General features: G+C 44.1%; 1 protein-coding gene across 5 annotated transcripts in view; it reads right to left on the bottom strand.

Moving 5' to 3' along the window:
• The window catches only part of LOC139381092 (C-terminal-binding protein 2-like), a 125,331-nt gene that overhangs the window by 8,161 nt on the left and 93,912 nt on the right, over positions 1 to 23,258 (bottom strand). For all 5 annotated transcript variants that reach the window (XR_011628523.1, XM_071124352.1, XM_071124349.1 and 2 more), the window contains one exon: positions 3,484 to 3,638. Coding sequence is in view for 4 of the 5 variants with exons in the window: in XM_071124352.1 (XP_070980453.1) it covers positions 3,484 to 3,638 (155 nt within the window). In the remaining variant the exon portion in view is untranslated. The remainder of the gene's footprint in view (positions 1 to 3,483; positions 3,639 to 23,258) is intronic.

Raw genomic sequence — 23,258 nt, 5'->3', positions numbered from 1 at the left:
TCCTAATAGTGCTCTAATGCTATGTCATTCACTGTGGAGAAATATACAGATTCATGCTCCTGTCAGGGAACTAACTTGGCTCATCTTTCTCAGGCGATGCATGCAGAGAGGCAGTAGTGTGCGTTTCAGTATGTATGATGAAAGTGGGTGAATTTGTGTCTTTGAGAGGTGAGGTCTGTGTGTGTATGTGTAAATGTGAGTCAGCGTGTGTGTATGGTTTGGTTTGTATTTGAGCCTCTGTGTTTGAGCCAATGTTAGTTGGTTTTTTGCGTGTGAGTGTGCGGCCCTTTCTCCTTTCGTGTGTGAAGTGCCACTTCTGCTGTCTCTGCTGACTCGTAGACAAAAGGCGGGAGCTCTGTCAATATTTCTACACCCAGGGTAGGCTGCCTCACTGTGTAATGTATGTGCAAACAACAGCTGTTTGGACAGAAAGCCTTGGTGTGTGTGAACAGGGTAGCACAGAGAGGCCAGGGTCCAGAGAGAAGCATGTCAAGAGGTCAACAGAACCCGGGTCCTGTTTTTCCTCTCACTTTCTCCTTCCCTCCATCCATCTAGCCTTTTCTATTTTCCAATCTCACTTGCTCCCTCTCTGTGCGTTACACCCAAATATAAATATATATTTTTAAATGGTTCAAAATCTCCTTTTCTGACAAAAGATGTCAACAAACCTTGTTGACAAGATCACAGACAACATGATTATCACGGATTGTTTGGGCTTTTGACGCTGATCAACTGTAAGGTCAACATACACAATACATGGAAATTGCTTTGCTTTGTTAAAGGTGCAATATACTGAAATCGCACCGCCATTTCCTAGTTGCAGAAATTCGAATAGTTGTCAGGTTCAAATCCAAATCAAATTTTATTTGTCACATGCGCCGAATACAACCGTACTTACAAGCCGTTAACCAACAACGTAGTTTTAAGAAAACCCCCCAAAAAAGTAAGAGATGAGAATAAAAAATAATTAAAGAGCAGCAGTAAATAACAATAGCGGTGCTACATACAGGTGGTAGTGGTACAGAGTCAATGTGTGGGGGCACCGGTGTCGAGGTAATTGAGGTAATATGTACATGTAGGTAGAGTTATTAAAGTGACTATGCATAGATAAAAACAGAGAGTAGCAGCAGGGTAGAAGGGGGGGGGGGGGGGTGGCTGAAGTCTTCGACAATTGTCAGGGCCTCCCTTTGACACCGCCTGGTACAGTATTCCTGGATGGCAGCAAGCTTGGCCCCAGTGATGTACTGGGCCGTTCGCACTACCCTCTATAGTGCCTTGCGGTCGGAGGCTGAGCAATTGCCATACCAGGCAGTGATGCAACCAGTCAGGATGCTCTCTATGGTGCAGCTGTCGAACCTTTTGAGGATCTGAGGACCCATGCCAAATCTTTTCAGTCTCCTGAGGGAGAGTAGGTTTTGTCGTGCCCTCTTCATGACTGTCTTGGTGTGCTTTGACCATGTTAGTTTGTTGGTGATGTGGACACCAAGAAACTTGAAGCTCTCAACTTGCTCCACAACAGCCTCGTCGATGAGAATGGGGGTGTGCTTGGTCCTCCTTTTCCTGTAGTCCACAATCATCTCCTTTGTCTTGATCACGTTGAGGGAGGGGTTGTTGTCCTGGCACCACACGGCCAGGTCTCTGACCTCCTCCCTATAGGCTGTCTCGTCATTGTCGATGATCAGGCCTACCACTGTTGTGTCATCAGCAAACTTAATGATGGTGTTGGAGTCGTGCCTGGCCGTACAGTCATGAGTGAACAGGGTGTACAGGAGGGGACTGAGCATGCACTCCTGAGGGACCCCACTGTTGAGGATCAGCGTGGGGGATGTATTGGTACCTATCCTTACCACCTGGGGGCGGCCTGTCAGGAAGTCCAGGATCCAGTTGCAGAGGGAGGTGTTTAGTCCCAGGGTCCTTAGCTTAGTGACGGGCTTTGAGCGCACTATGGTGTTGAATGCTGAGCTGTCGTCAATGAACAGCATTCTCACATAGGTGTTCCTTTTGTCCAGGTATGAAAGGGCAGTGTGGAGTGCAATAGAGATTGCATCATCTGTGGATCTGTTGGTGCGGTATGCAAATTGGAGTGGGTCTAGGGTTTCTGGGATATTTGTCACATGATAATGATCAGCCTTTCAAAGCACTTTATGGCTACAGACGTGAGCGCTATGGGTGAGTAGTAATTTAGGCAGGTTACCGTAGTGTTCTTGGACACAGGGACTATGGTGGTCTGCTTGAAACATGTTGGTATTACAGACTCGGACAGGGAGATGTTGAAAATGTCAGTGAAGACACTTGCCAGTTGGTCAGCACATGCTCGGAGCAAACGTCCTGGTAATCCGTCTAGCCCTGAGGCCTTGTGAATGTTGACCTGTATAAAGGTCTTACTGACGTCGCCTGCCGAGAGCGCGATCACACAGTCTTCCGGAACAGCTGATGTTCTCATGCATGTTTCAGTGTTACTTGCCTCGAAGCAAGCATAGAAGTAGTTTAGCTCGTCTGGTAGGCTTGTGTCACTGGGCAGCTCTCGGCTGTGCTTCCCTTTGTAGTATGTAATAGTTTGCCACATCCAACAATTGTTGGAGCCGGTGTAGTACGATTCGATCTTAGTCCTGTATTGACGCTTTGCATGTTTGATGGTTCGTCGGAGGGCATAGCAAAGTTTCTTATAAGCTTCCGGGTTTGAGTCCCGCTCCTTGAAAGCAGCAGCTCTACCCTTTAGCAATGTGACAAAACAAGCAGTCATTGTGCAGAGAATCATTGTACCATCTAACCCGCTGTGAAATATATTTTCTATGACCAAATTTGTATTTTCAGCTGTTTGAAGCCTGTGAGCAAAACTGAAAGCAAAAGATGCAAAAAATTAAGAATGGGAAGCATAGAAATAGTACACATAGATCAGATCTACCACTTCTTAGCCTTGCTTTCAATTATAATGACAGATCTATAACTCACATTTATATGTGAATTTGGTTTCGCCCAAAAAGTTACATATTACAGCTTTAAACTTTTTGCACATTTAGTACTTTACACAAAGAGGGGAAGATTTGATCTTGCACTGGTATATTGCAGATATAGCTAGCTCAGTATACTTTGACATTCCTTTACCATAACTAGCCTCTCTATTTAACAACCAGAGGAGGAGAGGAGGAGCACACTGTCACCCAATGACATTAAATCATAATGAAATCACTGGGAGAGCCTGTATACTTTACTGCAATATCAGTTTTATGTCACAGAAAGAGAAGAGGAGGAGGGGGGAGGATACAGGGGAAGAGGAGGAGGGGGGAGGATACAGGGGAAAAGGAGGAGAGGGAGGTGAAAAGAGCTACAGTTTGAATTGAGGGCATGCACATTGTTAAGGCTTATTCTTTTGTGGAAGCCCATGCAGTCTCAGTGTATAGCATGTGCATGTATGTGTACGCATGCTCGTGTCAGTGCCTGAAACAGTGTGCGTGGGCGTACGTGGGTAAGTGTGTGTTGTACCTTCTCATGGATCTCCTGTGTGGACTGGGCATCACAGAAGGCGACAGTGGCCAGGTCTTTGAGGATGGGCATCTCGACTGTACAGTCACGTCCATCCAACAGGGCCACTAGGGGGCGAGGGTGCATGGGCCCATTCATGATCTGGGGACGGATACCTACAGACAGAGATGCACAGAGAAAGAGAGAGAGAGAGAGAGAGAGAGAGAGGTTTTAATTATGGAGCCTCCCTAAAGCACACACAGCAGTTACAGTAGAGTACTGTAAGACACACAGCAGTTACAGTAGAGTACTGTAAGACACACAGCAGTTAGACAGACAGGGAACCTCATGAAAACATGAAGGGTTGGAGATTGTCAAAAAATAAACCACATGGGAGTATAGACAGCCATGTGCAGAGTCTCTTTTTAACAGAACAGAACCTTCTCATAGACATTGTATGTGCGTATGCAATCTTTTCACAACCATGCACATAAACAAGACGTTTGATGTGAAGACTGACAATTTGATACAATGAATGCTCTGACTCAAACTGGACTGAGTGCTCTTCTCCACTATCATCTCCCTCTCACCTAGTAAGACAGATCAATAACATACACTCAACACTTCTTGAAATAACCAACACCTCTTCTATGTCTCATGATGTGACTCCAGATACCAGGGAACAAGGCCTTTCACCCCATGAGGTCACTCCCACCCTATCACAACCCTGCAGGGGCAGTTTGTGTGTGTACGCACACACACCTAAGCAATCACACACACACTTGTCTTCTGTATCTGTTACAGCCTCATACTATAGACCACAATCTCTCAACCTTCTGCACACACCGCACAATACCACCATCCCTGGAGCTTCAATGGTAACACACCAGTGAGCTACAGTACCTAGCCAACTCCAGATGTACAATTCAATAAGGAAACAGAGGAAAAAAAGAGAAGAGTGACTGGACAGAATGGAACAAAAAAAAGGAAAGTGGGGAAGTGAACACCATCGCTCCCTACTGCTGTTGTCATGGTGATTACAGGATTTGGGCAGGATTATAAAATATTTTATTTAGTGGCATCTGTGCTGCTGGGGAGCAGATCTGAGCTTTTCTCTCGGCACTCTGTCTCCAGAACTGTAACCTGTGCCCGTTGAATGAGAACACAAGATAGCATCAGGAATACAAAAAGAGAATACAAAGAAATGTGTCAGAATGTAACACCAAAATATTTTGCTTCACTATAACACTCTTTTGTTCTCCATTCGTTTTTTTTTTTGTAATAACAAAAAACAGCCTTTTCACCTTGGTGGCAGTAACCAGGGAGGGTGAAATCATAAGGGGATGGTAGGGGAACATATTTTCACACAGTACACCCTATAGAACGCACCTACAGACATCCTGTATAATGTCACAGCTGTGACAGACTGCCCGTATCCACTGAGGTCCCCAACGAGCCATGTGAGTGTGGAGGAGCTCGGAAAGGCTAGTGCATAGATTTGATCATGGGCTAGTGTGTCAGTCACTGTGTCAATAAACTCTCACTGCCTTGTACATGAAGGAGTGCAGAGAAAGGAAATTGCCATGACAACATTGCTCTTTACAATTGAGTGAATAGGGTACCTACAGCATCAATATCCCTGAAAGAGTGAGGTCAATATAGCTATAGTGCTCCACAGAGACACACCAGTCTCCTAATACCTCCATTAACATAGCACAGAATGGGTGAAAATAACTTTTTTCAAATACCCTATTAGCTGGGAGCAGAAGGTCTCTCTCCTTCGGTATAGCTGTGTGCTCGGGTGTGGCTGAAACGGCCAAATCTACTCATTTGAAGGGGTGTCCACATATCTTTGGCCATGTAGTGTATTTGCTGCAGTGTGCAGGTCCAATAGGCCTTATGGTTGGGAAGATATTCTCTCTCCTTCCCTCCCCTCATAAGAGCCTGGCACAAAACTGGCAACACTGTAGGAAGTGGGTCAATATACTTACGATTCATTATTACCTTGTGGCTAATACTAGCACCCTAATAAGACCGAATAATAAGCTGTGCTAAATACATGATACATTGCTGGTTAATTAGCTACTAATGAGAGCCTAATGAGGTCCTAAAACCTGGTCACAAATTCTGAAGAGCTTCGTAAAGCAGCCTGGGAGAAAAGAACATGAGGCAAGTCACGCATCCACCCTGTGTGAAATGCAAGTCACATCACGTCAAATGTGCTACAGCGCCATACTGTGCCAATATGTTCTTAATGACATAATGCAATACTAATGTATGCATACATGTTCTGGATAATCTGAAAATAGAGTGAAGATTAACAGATATGCACACACACGCACAAGTGCACAAACTCACCAGTACACACACACACATACAGTGCCTTCAGAAAGTATACAGACCCCTTGACTTTTTACACATTTTGTTACAATTTCCTCAGCAATCTACACACTATACCCCCTAATGACAAAACAAAAATACATTATTTACATAAGTATTCACACCCTTTGCTATGCGACTCGAAATTGAGCTCAGGTGCATCCTGTTTCCATTGATCATCCTTGAGATGTTTCTACAACTTGATTGGACTCAACCTGTGGTAAATTCAATTGATTGGACATGATTTGTAAAGGCACACACCTGTCTATATAAGGTCCCACACTTGACAATGCATGTCAGAGCAAAAACCAAGCCATGAGGTAGAAGGAATTGTCCTTGGAGCTCCGAGACAGGATTGTGTCGAGGCACAGATAATCAAATCAACTAACATTTCATTGGTCACATACACATGGTTAGCAGATGTTAATGCGAGTGTAGTGAAATGTTTGTGCTTCTAGTTCCGACCACGCAGTAATATCTAACAAGTAATCTAACAATTTCACAACAACTACCTTATACCCACAAGTGTAGAATATAATAATATGAAGAATATGTACATAAAAATATGTGGATGAGCGATGGCCGAGCGGCATAGGCAAGATGCAGTAGATGGTATAGAGTACAGTATATACATATGAGATGAGCAATGTAAGGTATGTAAACATTATATAAGTGGTGGCATTGTTTAAAGTGGCTAGTAATACATTTATTACATCCATTTTGTAATTATTAAAGTGGCTAGAGATTTGAGTCAGTACGTTGGCAGCAGCCACTCAATGTTAGTGATGGCTGTTAACACTCTGATGGCCTTGAGATAGAAGCTGTTTTTCAGTCTCTCGGTCCCAGCTTTGATGCACCTGTACTGACCTCGCCTTCTGGATGATAGCGGGGTGAACAGGCAGTAACTTGGGTGGTTGTTGTCCTTGATGATCTTTTTGGGCGGAGCAGTTGCCCAACAGGACGCTCTCGATTGTGCATCTGTAAAAGTTTGTGAGTGTTTATGGTGACAAGCCACATTTCTTCAGCCTCCTGAGTTGAAGAGGCACTGCTGCGCCTTCTTCACCACGCTGTCTGTGTGGGTGGGACCATTTGTTTGTCTGTGATGTGTACGCCAAGGAACTTTCCACCTTCTCCACTACTGTCCCGTCGATGTGATTAGGGGGCTGCTCTCTCGGATGTCACCTCCTCCCTGTAGGCTGTCTAGTCGTTGATGATAATCAAGCTGTAGTGTTGTCTGCAAACTTGATGATTGAGTTGGAGGCGTGCATGGCCACGCAGTCATAGGTGAACAGGGAGTACAGGAGAGGGCTGAGAACGGACCCTTGTGGGGCCCCAGTGTTGAGGATCAGCGGGGTGGAGATGTTGTTTCCTACCCTCAACACTTGGGGGCAGACTGTCAGAAAGTACAGGACTAATGATGAGTTTGGAGGGTTTTATGGTGTTAAATACTGAGCAGTAGTCAATGAACAACATTCTTACATAGGTATTCCTCTTGTCCAGATGGGTTAGGGCAGTGTGCAGTGTGATTGCGATTGCATCGTCTGTGGACTAATTGGGGCGGTAAGCAAATTGGAGTGGGTCTAGGGTGTCAGGTAGGGTGGAGGTGATATGGTCCTTGACTAGACTCTCAAAGCACTTCATGATGACGGAAGTGAGTGCTACGGGGCGATAGTCATTTAGCTCAGTTACCTTAGCTTTCTTGGGAACAGGAACAATGGTGGCCCTCTTGAAGCGTGTGGGAACAGCAGACTGGGATAAGGATTCATTGAATATGTCCGTAAACACACCAGCCAGCTGGTCTATGCATGCTCTGAGGACGCGGCTAGGGATGCCGTCTGGGCCAGCAGCCTTGCGAGGGTTGACACGTTTAAATGTTTTACTCACGTTGTCTGCAGTGAAGGAGAGCCCGCTGTGGGTACAATATCACCGATGCTGACAGCCCACTTGGAATTTGCCAAAAAGCACCTAAAGACTCTCAGACCATGAGAAACAAGATTTAACTTTTTGGCCTGAATGCCAAGCGTCAAGTCTGGAGGAAACCTGGCACCATCCTTACGGTGAAGCATGGTGGTTACAGCATCATGCTGTGGGGATGTTTTTCAGCAGCAGGGACTGGGAGACTAGTCAGGATCAGGGAAAGATTAACAGAGCAAAGTACAGTGAGATCCTTAATGAAAACCTGCTCCAGAGCCATCAGGACCTAAGACTGGGGCGAAGGTTCACCTTCCAACAGGACAACGACCCTAAGCACACAGATAAGACAATGCAGGAGTGGCTTCGGGACAACTCTCAATGTCCTTGAGTAGCCAGCTAGAGCCTGTACTTGAACATCTCTGTAGAGACCTGAAAATAGCAGTGCAGCAACGCTCCCCATCCAACCTCACAGAGTTTGAGAGGATCTGCAGAGAAAATAAATACAGGTGTGCCAAGCTTGTAGTGTCACACCCACGAGGACTCAGGGCTGTAGTTGCTGCCCAAGGTGCTTCAACAAAGTACTAAATAAAGGGTCTGAATACTTATGTAAATATAATATTTCAGTTATTTTGAAAAATATCTAAATTAGCAAAAGGTCCTAAAATCCAGTTTTTGTCCTGTCGTTATGGGGTATTGTGTGTAGATTGAGTGAAAAAAACTATTGTATCGATTATACGATAAGGCTGCAACTGATCAAAATGTGGAAAAAGTCCAGGGGTCTGAATACTTTCCGAAGGCACTGTATGTGCACACTGCTCACAGGCACACACACACACACACACACACACACACAGTTGGAGTGGATCTATCCAGTCCAGCGGCTCTTGTTGACTAGCTCTGTTCCCCATGGGATCCCACATCATTACAGAACTGATGTGTCCTCTGGGATCTCATCACCACAGCTGGTCCAGGACCAGTGCTTGTGCAACCCACGTGGTTCTGTGAACCACACTCATGTGATAAGTAACATTGCCAGAGACACCAAAACTTAGCTACCCAAGCAGTGATTCCCAACCAATTTGCTAACAGGAACAGACAGCTAATAGGGTCGGACTCTCTCCCTTGAGGATCACTGAAATGAAAACTACCCAGGGAAAACTATGAAGTTCCTAGTTGTGAAGTGAAACTATGAAGTTCCTAGGTCCCGATATTTTTCCTCCGCCAACGAAGTTACAATTGTGCGTCCAATCAAACCCACCACCACAGCTGGTCCTAGATCAGCACTTACAGGCTTCTAATCCAACTTGGCAATGTGTCTCACCCTCCTCTGTACTAAAGGCACTGGTCTGTTTAGCATCGTGGGAGTTTGGCAGGCTAGCCTGAGCCCCACCCAACACCTGTGTCATAGGAAACCATTGCAGGGGTAAACACTAGTCAAAACAGGGTGGAGAGACTCCACACTAGACAAAATATTAGGCTCATTTTGAGGAAAAATAAAATAAAATGCGCCCTTTGTTTTAGTGAATAAAGATGCCACTGTAACTTTTGAAGCCACCAATTTGATACAATGATACACCTCATAGTTAATAGATAATCAATTACTACACCCTGAGCTACGTAATGGTCTATTTGCTTAAGTGGAAACAAATGTAGACAATTTTACGAGGATTTCCATTATTATCACAGAACACGAACACAACCAATAGATGACGTTGCTCTGAGACTCACAAGGGAGTGTGTCACCACCATGCAGTGTTGCTGTGCTACTGCTCCCGGGATGACCTTGAGATTGACACCAGGCCAGTATGAACGAAGCTGTCAGAGAGCAGAGAGACATGCGCATCCAACCACAGATAAAGCCCAGATTTTCTGCCACTAAAAACCTTTCTGGATTCTGACAACAGAAATAGAAAAAAACATGAATAGAAATGTGCTTTTCCCTCAGAGAATACGATGGGGTGTCTAGTTCCCATTTGGATGCCTGATCAGACAACTCTTATTCTCCGCTGCCAGAGGGTGAGAGTCACAGATTTAGAGGAGAATCGTATCCAAATGAGAGCAGAACAATTGAGAAACAATCCCTCATTTTAATTTTCTCATCAGTTTCTCTTGGAACTTGAGTTGTATTGCATTAGTAGCTGCCATCCTATTGTATGCAGTCATTTGTAAGCTAACTCACTTTGTACCCTTTTTCAAAGCACCCTTCAAATAAAATAATTAGTGATATGATGTGATATTTCTGTGTGCCTCATTTCCCCGTTACTTTAAAAAGACTCTAGCTGTCAGCTGTTTGTACGAGTTTCCTGACACAAGACCCAGCTTTGAGGTAGAAATGAACCACCTTGAGACACCAAAGACTGTCTCACATACCCGATACGTTGTTGTTTACATGTTGCATATCTCCAGCAACAATGTCCTATCTGGAAACAAACAATTCAGCATACTTGCTAATAAAACAGTGAGATAGTTTGACTAAATAAGGGAGTGTTGCACTCCCCCTATCTTCCGATCAGGTTTTCCGCAATAGATTATGGGGAGAAATGTGCAGGGTTATTCAAATATCCGAACAGACTTTAGTATTCGAATACTTGTGTGAGTATTTCTTTTTGTAAGAAAAAAAATGATAACACTGAAAAGGCCTTTTCTAAATTTTATTAAAATATCCATGTGACTTTGTTGCATACATGAATATACCATGACATTTCAAATAATACATATATTTTTTGTTTACTTTTACCCAATTTCACGGTATCCAATTGGTAGTTACAATCTTGTCTCATCCCTGCAACTCCTGAACGGACTCGGGAGAGGTGAAGGTCGAGAGCCATGCGTCCTCCAAAACACAACCCAACCAAGCCGCACTGCCTCTTGACACAATGCCCACTAACCCGGAAGCCAGCCGCACCAATGTGTCACACCAACGTGTCGGAGGAAACACCGTACACCTGGCGACCGCTTCAGCGTGCACTGCGCCCAGCAACTTTTCAATTTAGTTATGACGTGCCCCCATAAAAAGACTGGTAGCCGACCGGTAGCCTTCACCTGTGTAGCTTGTTGTTTATGTTAGCCAATCAAATCGGCAAAGAGGCTCAATGTCTAGCTAGTGGAGAGTTTGTTTACTAATGCCATGCAAGATGGGAATTAAATTATGAAATTAAAGTTAGCAAAATTAGAAAAAGTAGGCTACAATGACCAACCAACAGGTAGGTTGTTATTTTATCTGAATAATTGGGGAGAAATCACAACATGTGGCCTCAATTAGCCTAGCTAGCTATAGCTAACTGGCTACTCTAGTCAAGACAGGCAGTTATATGAGATGGATAAATAACATTGTGGTTCCTACACGTTAGCTAGTCTTGTCTGTGGCCGAGTTGCCTCTCTCTCCTTCCGTCTGCTCGCACTAATCTGACCACACACACCGGCACCTCTGCAGCTGCACCAATAGAGCGCCAGCCTCTCTCCCTTGAACAGCAGTGCTCAGGTTAAAAACTTAAGTATACATAAACAAACATATACAACAAAAATACATGTATTTTGAATACCCTGATATCCGCCAACAATGTATGATTCTATTCAAATAGTAAAAAAAATAATATCAAACCCCCATCCCTAATTACGGAAATAGCTCGTAATGGATTTCATCATCCGTCCACCCTCATTCTGCCCTTCTCTCCTTCTCTTTCTTGGATGCGAGTGTGTGAAAGATGAACAAACACAGCCACGGCAACTCAAATATATGTGTGTGAAGGAGTCAATATTTCTACCCTGGCCTCAAGTCATCAGCCCGTTGAACAATAAAAAACTGAGAAAACAAAAGGAAGTGAGGAGGATTTTCCATGGCATGGTGATGTCAGGGCTCTGCCGCGGTGCGGTCGCCGAGCTCAGAATGGGGTTTTATAGAAACTGCTCTCTTTCCTACTGTAGATGAAGAGCCAAGACGGCTCAATGGCTTAGGACCAACAGCTGGTTCTTGTTACCTAGCAACTCCCTAGCTGAGGCCATGGTTACAGGTTGGCTCAGAGTGGGGGTCTCACTCTCCTGACTCAATATGGCAACCAGTGGTGAGACAGACATCTTCACTCAAACTAACAGGCCTCCAAAACTGGTACACCGAGAGAAAGAGGTTCTGACTCCAACTAAGAAAACAACAAAGAGAGGTATGTGAACGTGTTATGTCTTTGTGTATCAATATATGCCAGGAGAATGAATAAGTGTAATGTGTCTCTTTGGCTGGTCAGTAGCCAAAAGCAGCATGGTTTAAGTCCTGGTGCAGAGACAGTACATGGATGGGTAGTGAGACGGCAGCGTTTCTCTCTCTGGAGTTCTCTCTCATTTCTACTGGAGCTCTGCCAGAGCACTGGAACATTGCACTGCCTCAGAGGGCCAATTCTCAATCCACATGCATAAAAGTAAAAATTAAAAAACACGCACAATACACATGGACACACACAAAACACAGTTTCCCGGTACACCTCCTCTAACCCCCTATATAGAATTAATAAGGAAAAGGTCAGGACTCACTATTGTACAGGATGAATCAGCACGGGACCATAACATGAGTTAAGGTGCATACTGTGTGTGTATATGCGTGTATGTGAGCAAGAGAAAGAGAGAGAGAGCAAGAGGGTAAAGAACATATCTTCTTTTGTTGGCAGGTTTTCCCCTTCCAGACCCCATCTGGACCATATCGGCGCCCTGCCCCCCCCACCCCACACACACACCCTATCCCCCCAGTAGACACACAAAGCCCCTGCTTGTCCTCCCTCTGCCTGCCATCCTTCCCCTCTCATCACCACCCTGCTGCCCCTGCCCTGTCACCAACCCCACCAACCAACCCCTCCCCTGCCCTGTCACCAACCCCACCAGCCAACCCCTCCCCTGCCCTGTCACCAACCAACCCCTCCCCTGCCCTGTCACCAGCCCCACCAACCAACCCCTCCCCTGCCCTTCCCTGTCACCAACCAACCCCTCCCCTGCCCTGTCACCAGCCCCACCAACCAACCCCTCCCCTGCCCTGTCCTGTCACCAGCCTCACCAACCAACCCCTCCCCTGCCCTGTCCTGTCACCAGCCCCACCAACCAACCCCTCCCCTGCCCTGTCACCAACCCCACCAACCAACCCCTCCCCTGCCCTGTCACCAACCCCACCAACCAACCCCTCCCCCGCCCTGTCACCAACCCCACCAACCAACCCCTCCCCTGCCCTGTCACCAACCCCATCAACCAACCCCTCCCCTGTCACCAACCCCACCAACCAACCCCTCCCCTGCCTTGTCACCAGCCCCACCAACCAACCCCTCCCCTGCCAAAAGAAAGGGCAGAAATGGGGATAGAGAAAGAAAGGGAGAAGAGATACAAGGAAACAAGAGAGAGTGGAGGAGCTGGAGAGGGGGAGAGCGAATGAGAGATAATGAGACCCATGATAGAGAGAGGGAGGAAGATGAGAAAGAACGTCCGTCTTCCTAAATGGCAGCCTTTGTGCTTCCCCAGAGAGGCTCACTCTCTAGAGCACAGTTGGGGGGCCAGAGACAAAAGCAGGCGACTAGTGGACAGCACACTTCAGCTCCCATTCAACCACACTGGCATTCTTTACACAGGAAACTACCACACATGGACCATACATACACCACAGGGAGGAAAACACACACACACACACACACACACACACACACACACACACACACACACACACACACACACACACACACACACACACACACACACACACACACACACACACACACACACACACACACACACACACACACACACACACACAGCCTGCCATGTAGACAGACTCTCTGGGATTTAATGTGGTAATAACTACATACGGTTTACAATGAAGCTAAACACTGTATAAGAACATGCATGCACACTACACACACACAGACAAACGCAGACATCACTCACTCATACTCCTGGAAACACACATGACCATTCTTCAATGACCACCCCCCAACACTCAATTACAACCCCCCCTCGTTCTTCTCTGCTCACTCACTCGCTTTCCTTCCCTTTTGATTTACAGGGTTCACTGGTTTCAAGCCAAGTAGAGAGACAGATGCACACACATTCTTTCATGACACACGTCATTGCAGACAGGCTGAGGTTCAATTGCCTCGAGCCGTACAGACCCCCCCCCTACACACATGCTTCCATACATGACACCTCACGCAGGTACACTTAAACATACGCACGCACGCACGCGTGCGCACACACACACACACACACACACAGAACAACCATGCTCCTTGCCTGGGAAATGCGGTCTCCACATTCTTCAGATTAAGGGAGGCACATGACAATGGCAGAACGAAAGAAAAAAAAATAAAAGTGGGCAGGGGGGATTCTCCGAGTGTGTCCTGAGGGTATCCCCTCCGCTGCCTCCTCCTCTCTTTCTCCCCCTCCCTCCTCTTCCCTCTCTCCTTTCTTCTTGCTCAGTCTCTATCCGCCACTCGTTGTCCAAAAGCACCCTTCACCTTACCCTCAGCTGTTCCATACTTGAGAGCTGTGTGGGGGGTAACAGGGTCAGGGCAGGGTGGATTATGAATAGTCTCGGACTGAGAAGAAGCGTCACTTCTTTTACCTCCGGGGCATAAACAGCTCTTTTCCAGTCAGCATCCGCCAGCAAATATTCTCTCTTCTCCTCTCGTCGATCGCAAATATCTCCTCTCTCCGTCTTTGTCTTCCTCTCTGTATCCCTCCCTCCCTACTGCACACTCCGTTCTGGCTATTTAGATCGCAGGCTTTCTCCACCAGCCTTTGTGTGAGGCCGAGAGCGAGGAAGAAAGAAAGGAAGAAAAGACAGGGAAAACAAGTGAGCAAACCAGAGAGCCCCAGCTACGTAGGAGAAAAAAAAGAGAAAAATGAAAATAAAATAAAAAATCCATAAAGGAGTTCCAGTCAAAACGAGTGGTGTGGTGCGGCGCTCCTGGCGTGGACAACTCACTCTTCCGTTCGCTCTGCTCGCACTCAACACATTTTCCTTCCCTTATTTTTTCCCCTTCCCCCTTTCCCTCACTCTCAGTTTTATTATTTGTGATCTGGCCTTCACAGCATTTTAAGAATGCCAGCCCCTTTTTTTCCCACTTTCCCTCTCCCTCCTTTTCACACTCTGTTATTTCCCTCCTGCTTCCCTCTTCCTCCTTTCTTCACAAAACATCCCGTTTATTTTCAAAACCAGAGTTGGGTAGGTTACTTTCTAAATGTAATCTGCTACAGTTGTAATCCTCCCGAGTCAGGCAGCAGTCTGAGGCACTGCATCTCAGTGCTAAAGGCATCTGGTTCGATCCGGGGCTGTATCACAACCGGCCGTGATCGGGAGTCCCAAAGGGCGACGCACAATCGGCCCAGCGTCGACCAGGTTAGGCCGTCATTGTAAAATAAGAATGTGTTCTTAACTAGCTTGCCTAGTTAAAGGGGGCGGCAGGCATTAGAAGAAAACAAAAATGTATGTTACCAATTTAACTACATATATTGCAGGATATATCAATGTTAAAGTTTACATAGCTGGCCATATATGGTTGGAAAATGTTACTTTATGGGTTGGTTATGTAGGCTTCTTCTAACCCATCGCTTTCTACTATATATAATACGATTCAATTATGTATTTACATTAAAAACCAAAGTCTATCAGAATTCCAGTCATTCCAATAAATGTTATACCTCTTGATCTTCAAGAATAGGACCGGTAAATATGGAAGTATAGATTAGCCAAATTGTTATACCTGAACATGACCCCAAAACTAAGGACTTAATAACCAGCCCTACTCTGTTGTTTATTTTGTTGTCATGGAGGACTGATTGGACTCATTGATTCGAGTTGAAAAATAAATGCTGCGCTCATGGAATAGCATGCTTTGATCACTACTGAAAAGAGCTATCTACATGTGAAAAATGAATGCCATATGCTGCATTTGCTATAGGCCTATTGTTTACCTTTTTGTTGGTGACACTTTATCTTGATAATATGCAGCTGTTTAAAGGGCAAAAACACAGATGAAACAATAACAAAACGGTCGCCCGCCTCTGTTTTGGTAAACAGCCGAGGGATGGGCCTGGAGAAATGTAACCACTCTCAGATTAATAGACAGCTATGGATGCAAGGACTGACCATCCATGATATCAAAATGATTGCTTTATCCATGTTATGAGGCTATACACTATGTGTTTACATTTACAATGTTTACAAACATTGGAGAAGAACAAGAACATATTTTGGGTTCTCATGGAGTGTGACAGTTGAACTAAGCTCATAAGGCACTTAAGTTATATTCTTCAAGAATGAAATATACATTGTGTATATATATATATATATATATATATATAAAAGTCCAATTGATGTAGCAACTACAGATTGTCCCTTTAAGTCTATTAAAAGTGGGCGAGTTTGAGCATGTGTCCATTAGGCATATGGCTTAATTTTGTTTTATCAGTATGAATTAGATTGAGCAATAAAAGCCCCAGTAGATTACATAGGCTGGGATCCGCACTATGCAGCTGTTGCAAGAGCACATTTTTCACTGGCCGTCCACTGGTTTCAAAAACAATGATTGATAGGCAGCTTAAACTTCTTGAATTCAACTATTATTGGGTTAAAATACACATGTAGATTTGTGAACAGCCATCCACAACAACCACAATCCATAAGGCGCAAATAGCTAAATGAGAGAGCAGCAGTGTGATTCACATCAATGCGCTATGTAGATGTCAGTATCACCGTAGACCACACCACTGCTGTCGTCCTTACCTCCAAGCATTTATTCAAGTTGGATAATCTTTGGATGCCGACAGCAGTCACACCATTGGAAGACATAGCTTGGACTGTAGCCTACAAAAGCCTATTCCTGCGATCCATCAAACCTATTTGGTGTGTCATCATAGTGGTCTCTGACTTGTTGTCAGACTCGCTCAGGTGGAACAAACTTACATTTGTGCCTTTTTTCAATGCTGATTTGAAATGTCATTGAGATAACAGAAGTGTCAAGGATTTTTTTCCCGCAAACATCCTTCCTGAATTTAAAAGTAATCCTCGAAGTAATCAGTTTTGCAAAAGTATCTGTAATCTGATTACAATATTTTTGCTGGTAACAGATTACAGTTACCTTTTTTTTGTAATACCTTACATGTAACAGAATACATGTAATCAGTTACTCCCCAACCCTATTCAAACCCAAATCAGTGAAGTACACATATGGTGTATTTCCATCTAATGTCTAACGGATCAACAAAAGATCACAGTAAAATATCAGCGTCATCACCTGCCAACATTAAGTAAAACAGACACACGACAAATAAACACAAATAAACAAATGTATGCACACACATACACAAAAAAACACAGAAGAATGAGACTGCAATTAAGGATTCCTAAACGATTACGTTGACAAAAAACTGGAAATCTGGAAAAAATCACTGGCATGTTCCCAGGAAAGTAACCTCTCCTACAATCACCTGCATGTTGTCCCTTAATGTTCACAACCTCACATGGTTTGGTGGCTTGTGTCACCAATTTGTAATGACAATACATTAACGTAGACAACCATAGGACATGCACACCTACATAGAAACATGTGCTCACACACACACACACACACACACACATGCTGTTAAACCCTTTTCTGAACCCACTCTTCCAGTGGTCTTGGTGGCAGTGACAGCAGTGAAGGGTTAATTCATTCTCAGTCAGACAAAACCAGGTCAGAAACACAGAGGGAGCGTATAGAGCTGAGCTTCCCCTGCCAGAATACACAAACTGTAGAGAATGGGTCGGCAACAGGCCGAAACCCGGGTGAGGGGGATTTTAGTTTTGGTCAAAAACATTATTTTTTTTAATCACCAGGAATTAAGCTAAAAATGTGTTTAATGTAGGAAATCTGTCCCAAGTATTCCCACGAATACAAAAAAATAGATAGGTGATCGTTTCTCAATGTTATCAAGGTAAGAAATGATTATTTTCAAATACAATAATTTCATACCATGATTAAATTGAGGCACAATGTAATCTAGGTATTAAACACACTTGCACTCTTTAAAAGTTTAGTTTGGCTCAGTGGTGTTCTAAACCCCAACACAGGACTTACAGATTGTTTACTTCTAGGGCTAAATTTAAGGCTGGGCTGGAGCTCACCGACAAAATGCCCTACAACAGGACTTAAAAGGATTTAGAAATACAGGTTAAGAAGTCCGCCTTCAATTAGAGGTTATTCTACAACCACACCCCAACCGTCTAGGAACAAACAAACACCTCAGTGTGCAAGAATGGAACACTATTAATTGACACATGTTAGAAATGGCATATATGCCTAACATAATGACAAAGCTTGTTTCAATGACTTCATTAACCAAACCCAAACAGAGTATACAAAATATTAAGAACACCTGCTCTTTCCATAACATATACTGACGAGGTGAATCCAGGTGAAAGCTGTGATCCTTTATTGATATCACTTGTCAAATCCACTTCAGTCAGTGATGGGGAGGATACCGGTTAAATAAGGATTTTTAAGCCTTGAAACAAATTGAGACATGGATGGTGCATGTGTGCCATTCAGAGGGTTAATGAGAAAACCACAAAATGTAAGTGCTTTTGAACGGGGTATGGTAGTAGGTGCCAGGCGCACCGGATTGTGTCAAGAACAGCAATGCTGCTGGGTTTTTCAAGCTCAACAGTTTCCTGCGTGTATCAAGAATGGTCCACCACCCAAAGGTCATCCAGCCAACCTGACACGATTGTGGGAAGCATTAGTCAACATGGGCCAGCATCGCTGTAGAACGCTGTCAACACCTTGTAGAGGCTGTTCTAAGGGCAAAAGGGGGTGCAACTCAATGTTAGAAAGGTGTCCCTAATGTTTGGTATGCTCAATGTACATCCACTGGGTCAGCCTAGTAGAACACACGTTCTGCATATTGTCGCTAATTGATGTTAACTCAGCTTTGTGAGGGATATATATATATATATCGAGAGAGAGACAGAGGAGGATGGCACAGCAGCAGGTGGACTCCAGATGTATCTTGGGGGAGGGTGTCTCAGCTCTGGTGCTCCTCTTTTCTCATTCTGCTCTCTCCATCGCTTTCCTCTCTGTGTGTCATGAGCCATCTGGCCTGGTAACACAGTGATAGAGAGAGGGAGAGAGAAAAAGAGAGAGAAAAGCTCCCCTATACCCTCCACCTAAACACTGTCTACAGAGAAACGCACAAAGACACACACACAGTGAGTGATAAGTCATGCACACACGCACATGCAAGTACACGCACAGGCCTGCGCACACAGACACACACACAGCTGGGCTCTGTTCCAGCTGAAGGCAGAAAGCTGTTTGGGGAGATGTCAGCTCACAACACCAGGGATGGAGTTACAGGAAGACACACACACACACACACACACACAGCTGGACAAGATAAAGGAGGTGTAGCGAAGCTTGCTTATCAGTCCTGATGTTGTCTTGCCGGAAACCTGATGATAGTCACTGACTCAGCGCTAGAGCCTTAATGAGCGAACACATTCATGTGCTGCTGGTGTGTGTGGAATTAAATCCTAGGTGAGGTCGTTTCCGCGAAATCCCTCCCATAAGGTTTAGAAGTTGGATAAGACTTAATCGCAAATTATTATTTTTTTTAAATGTACAAAGCCATTAGATCCAGACACATTATCATCAGATCACATAACTCCTTTTGTCAGGTAGATACCTCAAGGTATAAAAGCAACATAAAAGACAAGCTAGAATAGGGACAGAGAATAAGGGACACGTGTGGAGGTGGAGAGCAGGAACCATAACCCTGAAGGGCTATTCCTTTACAGCTACTCTACAGTCACACAGAAAATGAGGTTCCTTTTCCAAGATGGCCTCCCTCTGGTAAAACACAGTCAGCCAGCGTAGTAAAGCATTTCAACCATGCAAAGCCTCTATATTCCCATATATTCTCATCTGGGGAAAACAAGGTTAGTGCAGCCACTTCTGCTCTGTAATTTAATAGCCATGAAGTTTTCATTTTCTCTGGATGAATTATTCAATGTGACTTCCTGCTTGGCAGAGAGATAAAGAGTATAAGAGAAGGAGAAGAGAGAGTGTGAAAGAGGGAGGAGGAGTGGAGGGGTTGGATAGGGTTTCAAATTTCTCATTTCTTTTCTTTCATTTCATTCCCCTTTGATTTTCATTTTCATACTCCAACTCTCTCTCTCACACTGTCAGTCCTCAGCCGTCCTCACTCTTTCTCATCTAGCAAATCATAGTGTATCATTCATATGAAAAGTTATTATAAATTGCTATGGAATATTTTGATATTATATATTATTATATACTATATTTATATATACACACTACCGTTCAAAAGTTGGGTCAATTAGAAATGTCCTTGTTTTTGAAATACATTTTAATTTTTTTTTTTTTAAATAACATCAATTTGATCAGAAATACAGTGTACATATTGTTAATGTTGTAAAATAATATTGTATCTGGAAACGGCTGATTGTACTCCTATGTAGATATTCCATAAACAGAGGCCCATTATCAGCAACCATCAGTCCTGTGTTCCAATGGCACGTTATGTTAGCTAATCCAAGTTTATCATTTTAAAAAGCTAATTGATCATTAGAAAACCCTTTTGCAATTATGTTAGCACAGCTAAAAATGGTTGTGTTGATTAAAGAAGCAATTAAACTGGCCTTCGTTAGGCTAGTTGAGTATCTGGAGCATCAGCATGGGTTCAATTGCAGGCTCAAAATGACCAGAAACAAATATATGTTTTCTGAAACTCGTCAGTCTATTCTTCTTCTGAGAAATGAAGGCTATTCCATGCGAGAAATTGCCAAGAAACTGAAGATCTCGTACCACGCTGTGTACTACTCCCTTCACAGAACAGCGCAAACTTGCCCTAACCAGAATAGAAAGAGGAGTGGGAGGCCCGGGTGCACAACTGAGCAAGAGGACATGTACATTAGAGTGTCTAGTTTGAGAAACAGAAACCCTCACAAGTCCTCAACTGGCAGCTTCATTAACAGTACCCACAAAACACCAGTCTCAATGTCACAAGTGAAGACGCGACTCCGGGATGCTGGCCTTCTAGGCAGAGTTCCTCTGTCCAGTGTCTGTTCTTTTGCCCATCTTAATATTTAATTTTTATTGGCCAATCTGAGATATGGGTTTTTCTTTACAACTCTAAATTCTCTTTATATTTCACAACATTTTAGGTACCACAGGCTGTCCCAACACATAATGACATGCAAGTGAATTCTGACACTGTAAAAGGCCCTGATAATTGACTCTAAAATATTGTATTCTATACCCATTTGAAGAGAAACAAGTTATTCATTCATGTGTATGATAAGATGAAATATTCTCTCAGGGAACTCTACTTAAATCTTAGGAGACCCTACATGGGTCCCGGACCCCAAGTTTGGGAACCACTGTACTACTACCCTCTCTCCCTGCTTGCTTCAATGCTTCCTCTCTCTGTGTATCTTCTTTGCCTCCTTCATTGCAGCCTGACTCACCACTCTCTGTCTCACTACTCAGTATAAAGAAAATTGATTTTGTTAATAGAACTTACAGTAGCCAATCTTTTGATTATAGCTAGCTTCATTTCAGTCAACTGCTCCTGCTGAGGTTTGGCTCCGTTCAACGTTAGCTTCTAACTTCATCCTTCTAGCTAGCTAGATATAGATAGCTACCTGGCTAATAGCCAGAGACCTTGAGCTACCTAGCTAGCTGGAGATCTGATTGAAATATCAGCGACTATTTACCAGTTGTACACTCATTCTCAGAGAGTCAGGTTTTTTTTGTTTGGGGGATGTCTGTTGAAACTCCAGGAGTCGAGCAAAGTTAAAAACATTCTCACTGTTAGCGGCGTCTCTCTGCTACTTAACACTGTAGGTCTAGGCCAAGGGGGCTTGTTTCTCCTCTCGGCCTATGTCGTGGGGAGAGTTTCCCGTAGAGCAAAGCATTGAATGAATGTGCTGCTAACAAGGCAAATACAGGGGAGTAGGCGAGCATAACGAGCATACATAAATCATTCATGATTCCACTCGTTCGCAGAGGTAAGCGCGGTTAGAAATCTGATCAAGAAGCCTTCTGAGCGTTGATCAACGTAATAAGTGGGTTAACAATAATTATCTAATTAAAAGGCTAGTAAATGCTATTTTACAAATAAAAAGGTGTGAAAACGTTTACCCTCCACTACATCCCTGGTTGGGTCTGGCAAAACCCATTCATAGACATTGATATCCTGCCAGGCAGGAATGAATCTACATTTGCCCGGCATTTTAGCTATCAACGTGACGTTTGGCGGCGCCTAATCATTCGGTTCTGTACCTGCCTGGCTGAGTGGCAGTGTGGGTGGAATGAACGCGCTTCGCCTGGCAACCAGAACGCAAAACACTTCAGGAAATAAAACTCGGTAGTCTGCCTGGAAATGAATTTGCAAGACCAATAAATATTTCAAAAAATGTTCATGTTAACATATTTGATCATCTTCTGTTCTTTCAAGTACCAACTTGAGAAAATGTCTGATTTCCAATGTATTCCAGTACTTGAATTGCAGAGTGCCAAATTCAAGCACTTTAAGCACCTCAAGCACATTGTGTGAACCCTGCCCACTACACAACCTCTCGAGAGGACTCACTGAAAGGCATGATAAAAGGTCATCACCTTTGACCTGCAACCAAGATTACACCCTGACCTTCACCCTCAGACAAGGGGCGGGTGCTGCTGACAGCCTCATCTCACATCCATGGCAACCCCACCCTTAGCTGCTGTCTTACTACATCATCACAAAGCCCCTCCCCCATCACCATGCAGGCTGCAGAGCTGGTCCACTGTAGTATAAATCTTGTCTCATCCCAGTCCCGCCAGCTGGCACATAGGGCAGAAAACTGTAGTATACAGTATCTAGCCTAATGCACACTGAATCAATGCCTCTTAAAGATGCACTCAAGGATTTTAAGCACAACAAATGGGTAACATATAGTATGAATTGGATGCGTTTCATATCATACAAATTGCAAAAAAATGTAAAATAAAATGACTTAACAAATGAAACGGATGATGTAGTACACAATAAACTGGGACCACTTTTGGATTGTGAGGCACCACTCAAAACTACTGGCTGAAATGATAAAGTTTGAGAGTGCATATTTAATCCTAGAACAATTGCGTGTTGATGTAAAAACTGAACCCATTTAAAATATAATCTACCATCTAGAGAACCACAGATCATAATGCCCATCACGCTAGGGAAGAGCGGCTCGTGTCTCACGCGCATACTGACCTGGACTGGCATCACGCTGTGTGACTGGCATCCATGCATCTGAGTGCAAGCACTCCCAGTGGCACCTAAGAAGAAGAGGTGCCACTCAGCCATATACAATATTCAAACCCCTTGCCTTTGTCCACATTTTGTTACGTTACAGCCTTACTCTATAATGATAAAATAAAACATTCTCATCAATCTACACACAATAGCCCATAACGACAAAGTGAAAACAGGTTTTTAGACACCGTATTTAT

The sequence above is a fragment of the Oncorhynchus clarkii genome, chromosome 23 (genome assembly GCF_045791955.1).
Source record: "Oncorhynchus clarkii lewisi isolate Uvic-CL-2024 chromosome 23, UVic_Ocla_1.0, whole genome shotgun sequence".
In the NCBI taxonomy this organism is placed as follows: Eukaryota; Metazoa; Chordata; class Actinopteri; order Salmoniformes; family Salmonidae; genus Oncorhynchus; species Oncorhynchus clarkii.
Note: the sequence above shows the minus strand (reverse complement) of the source record. Positions and strands in the feature narration are given on the sequence as shown.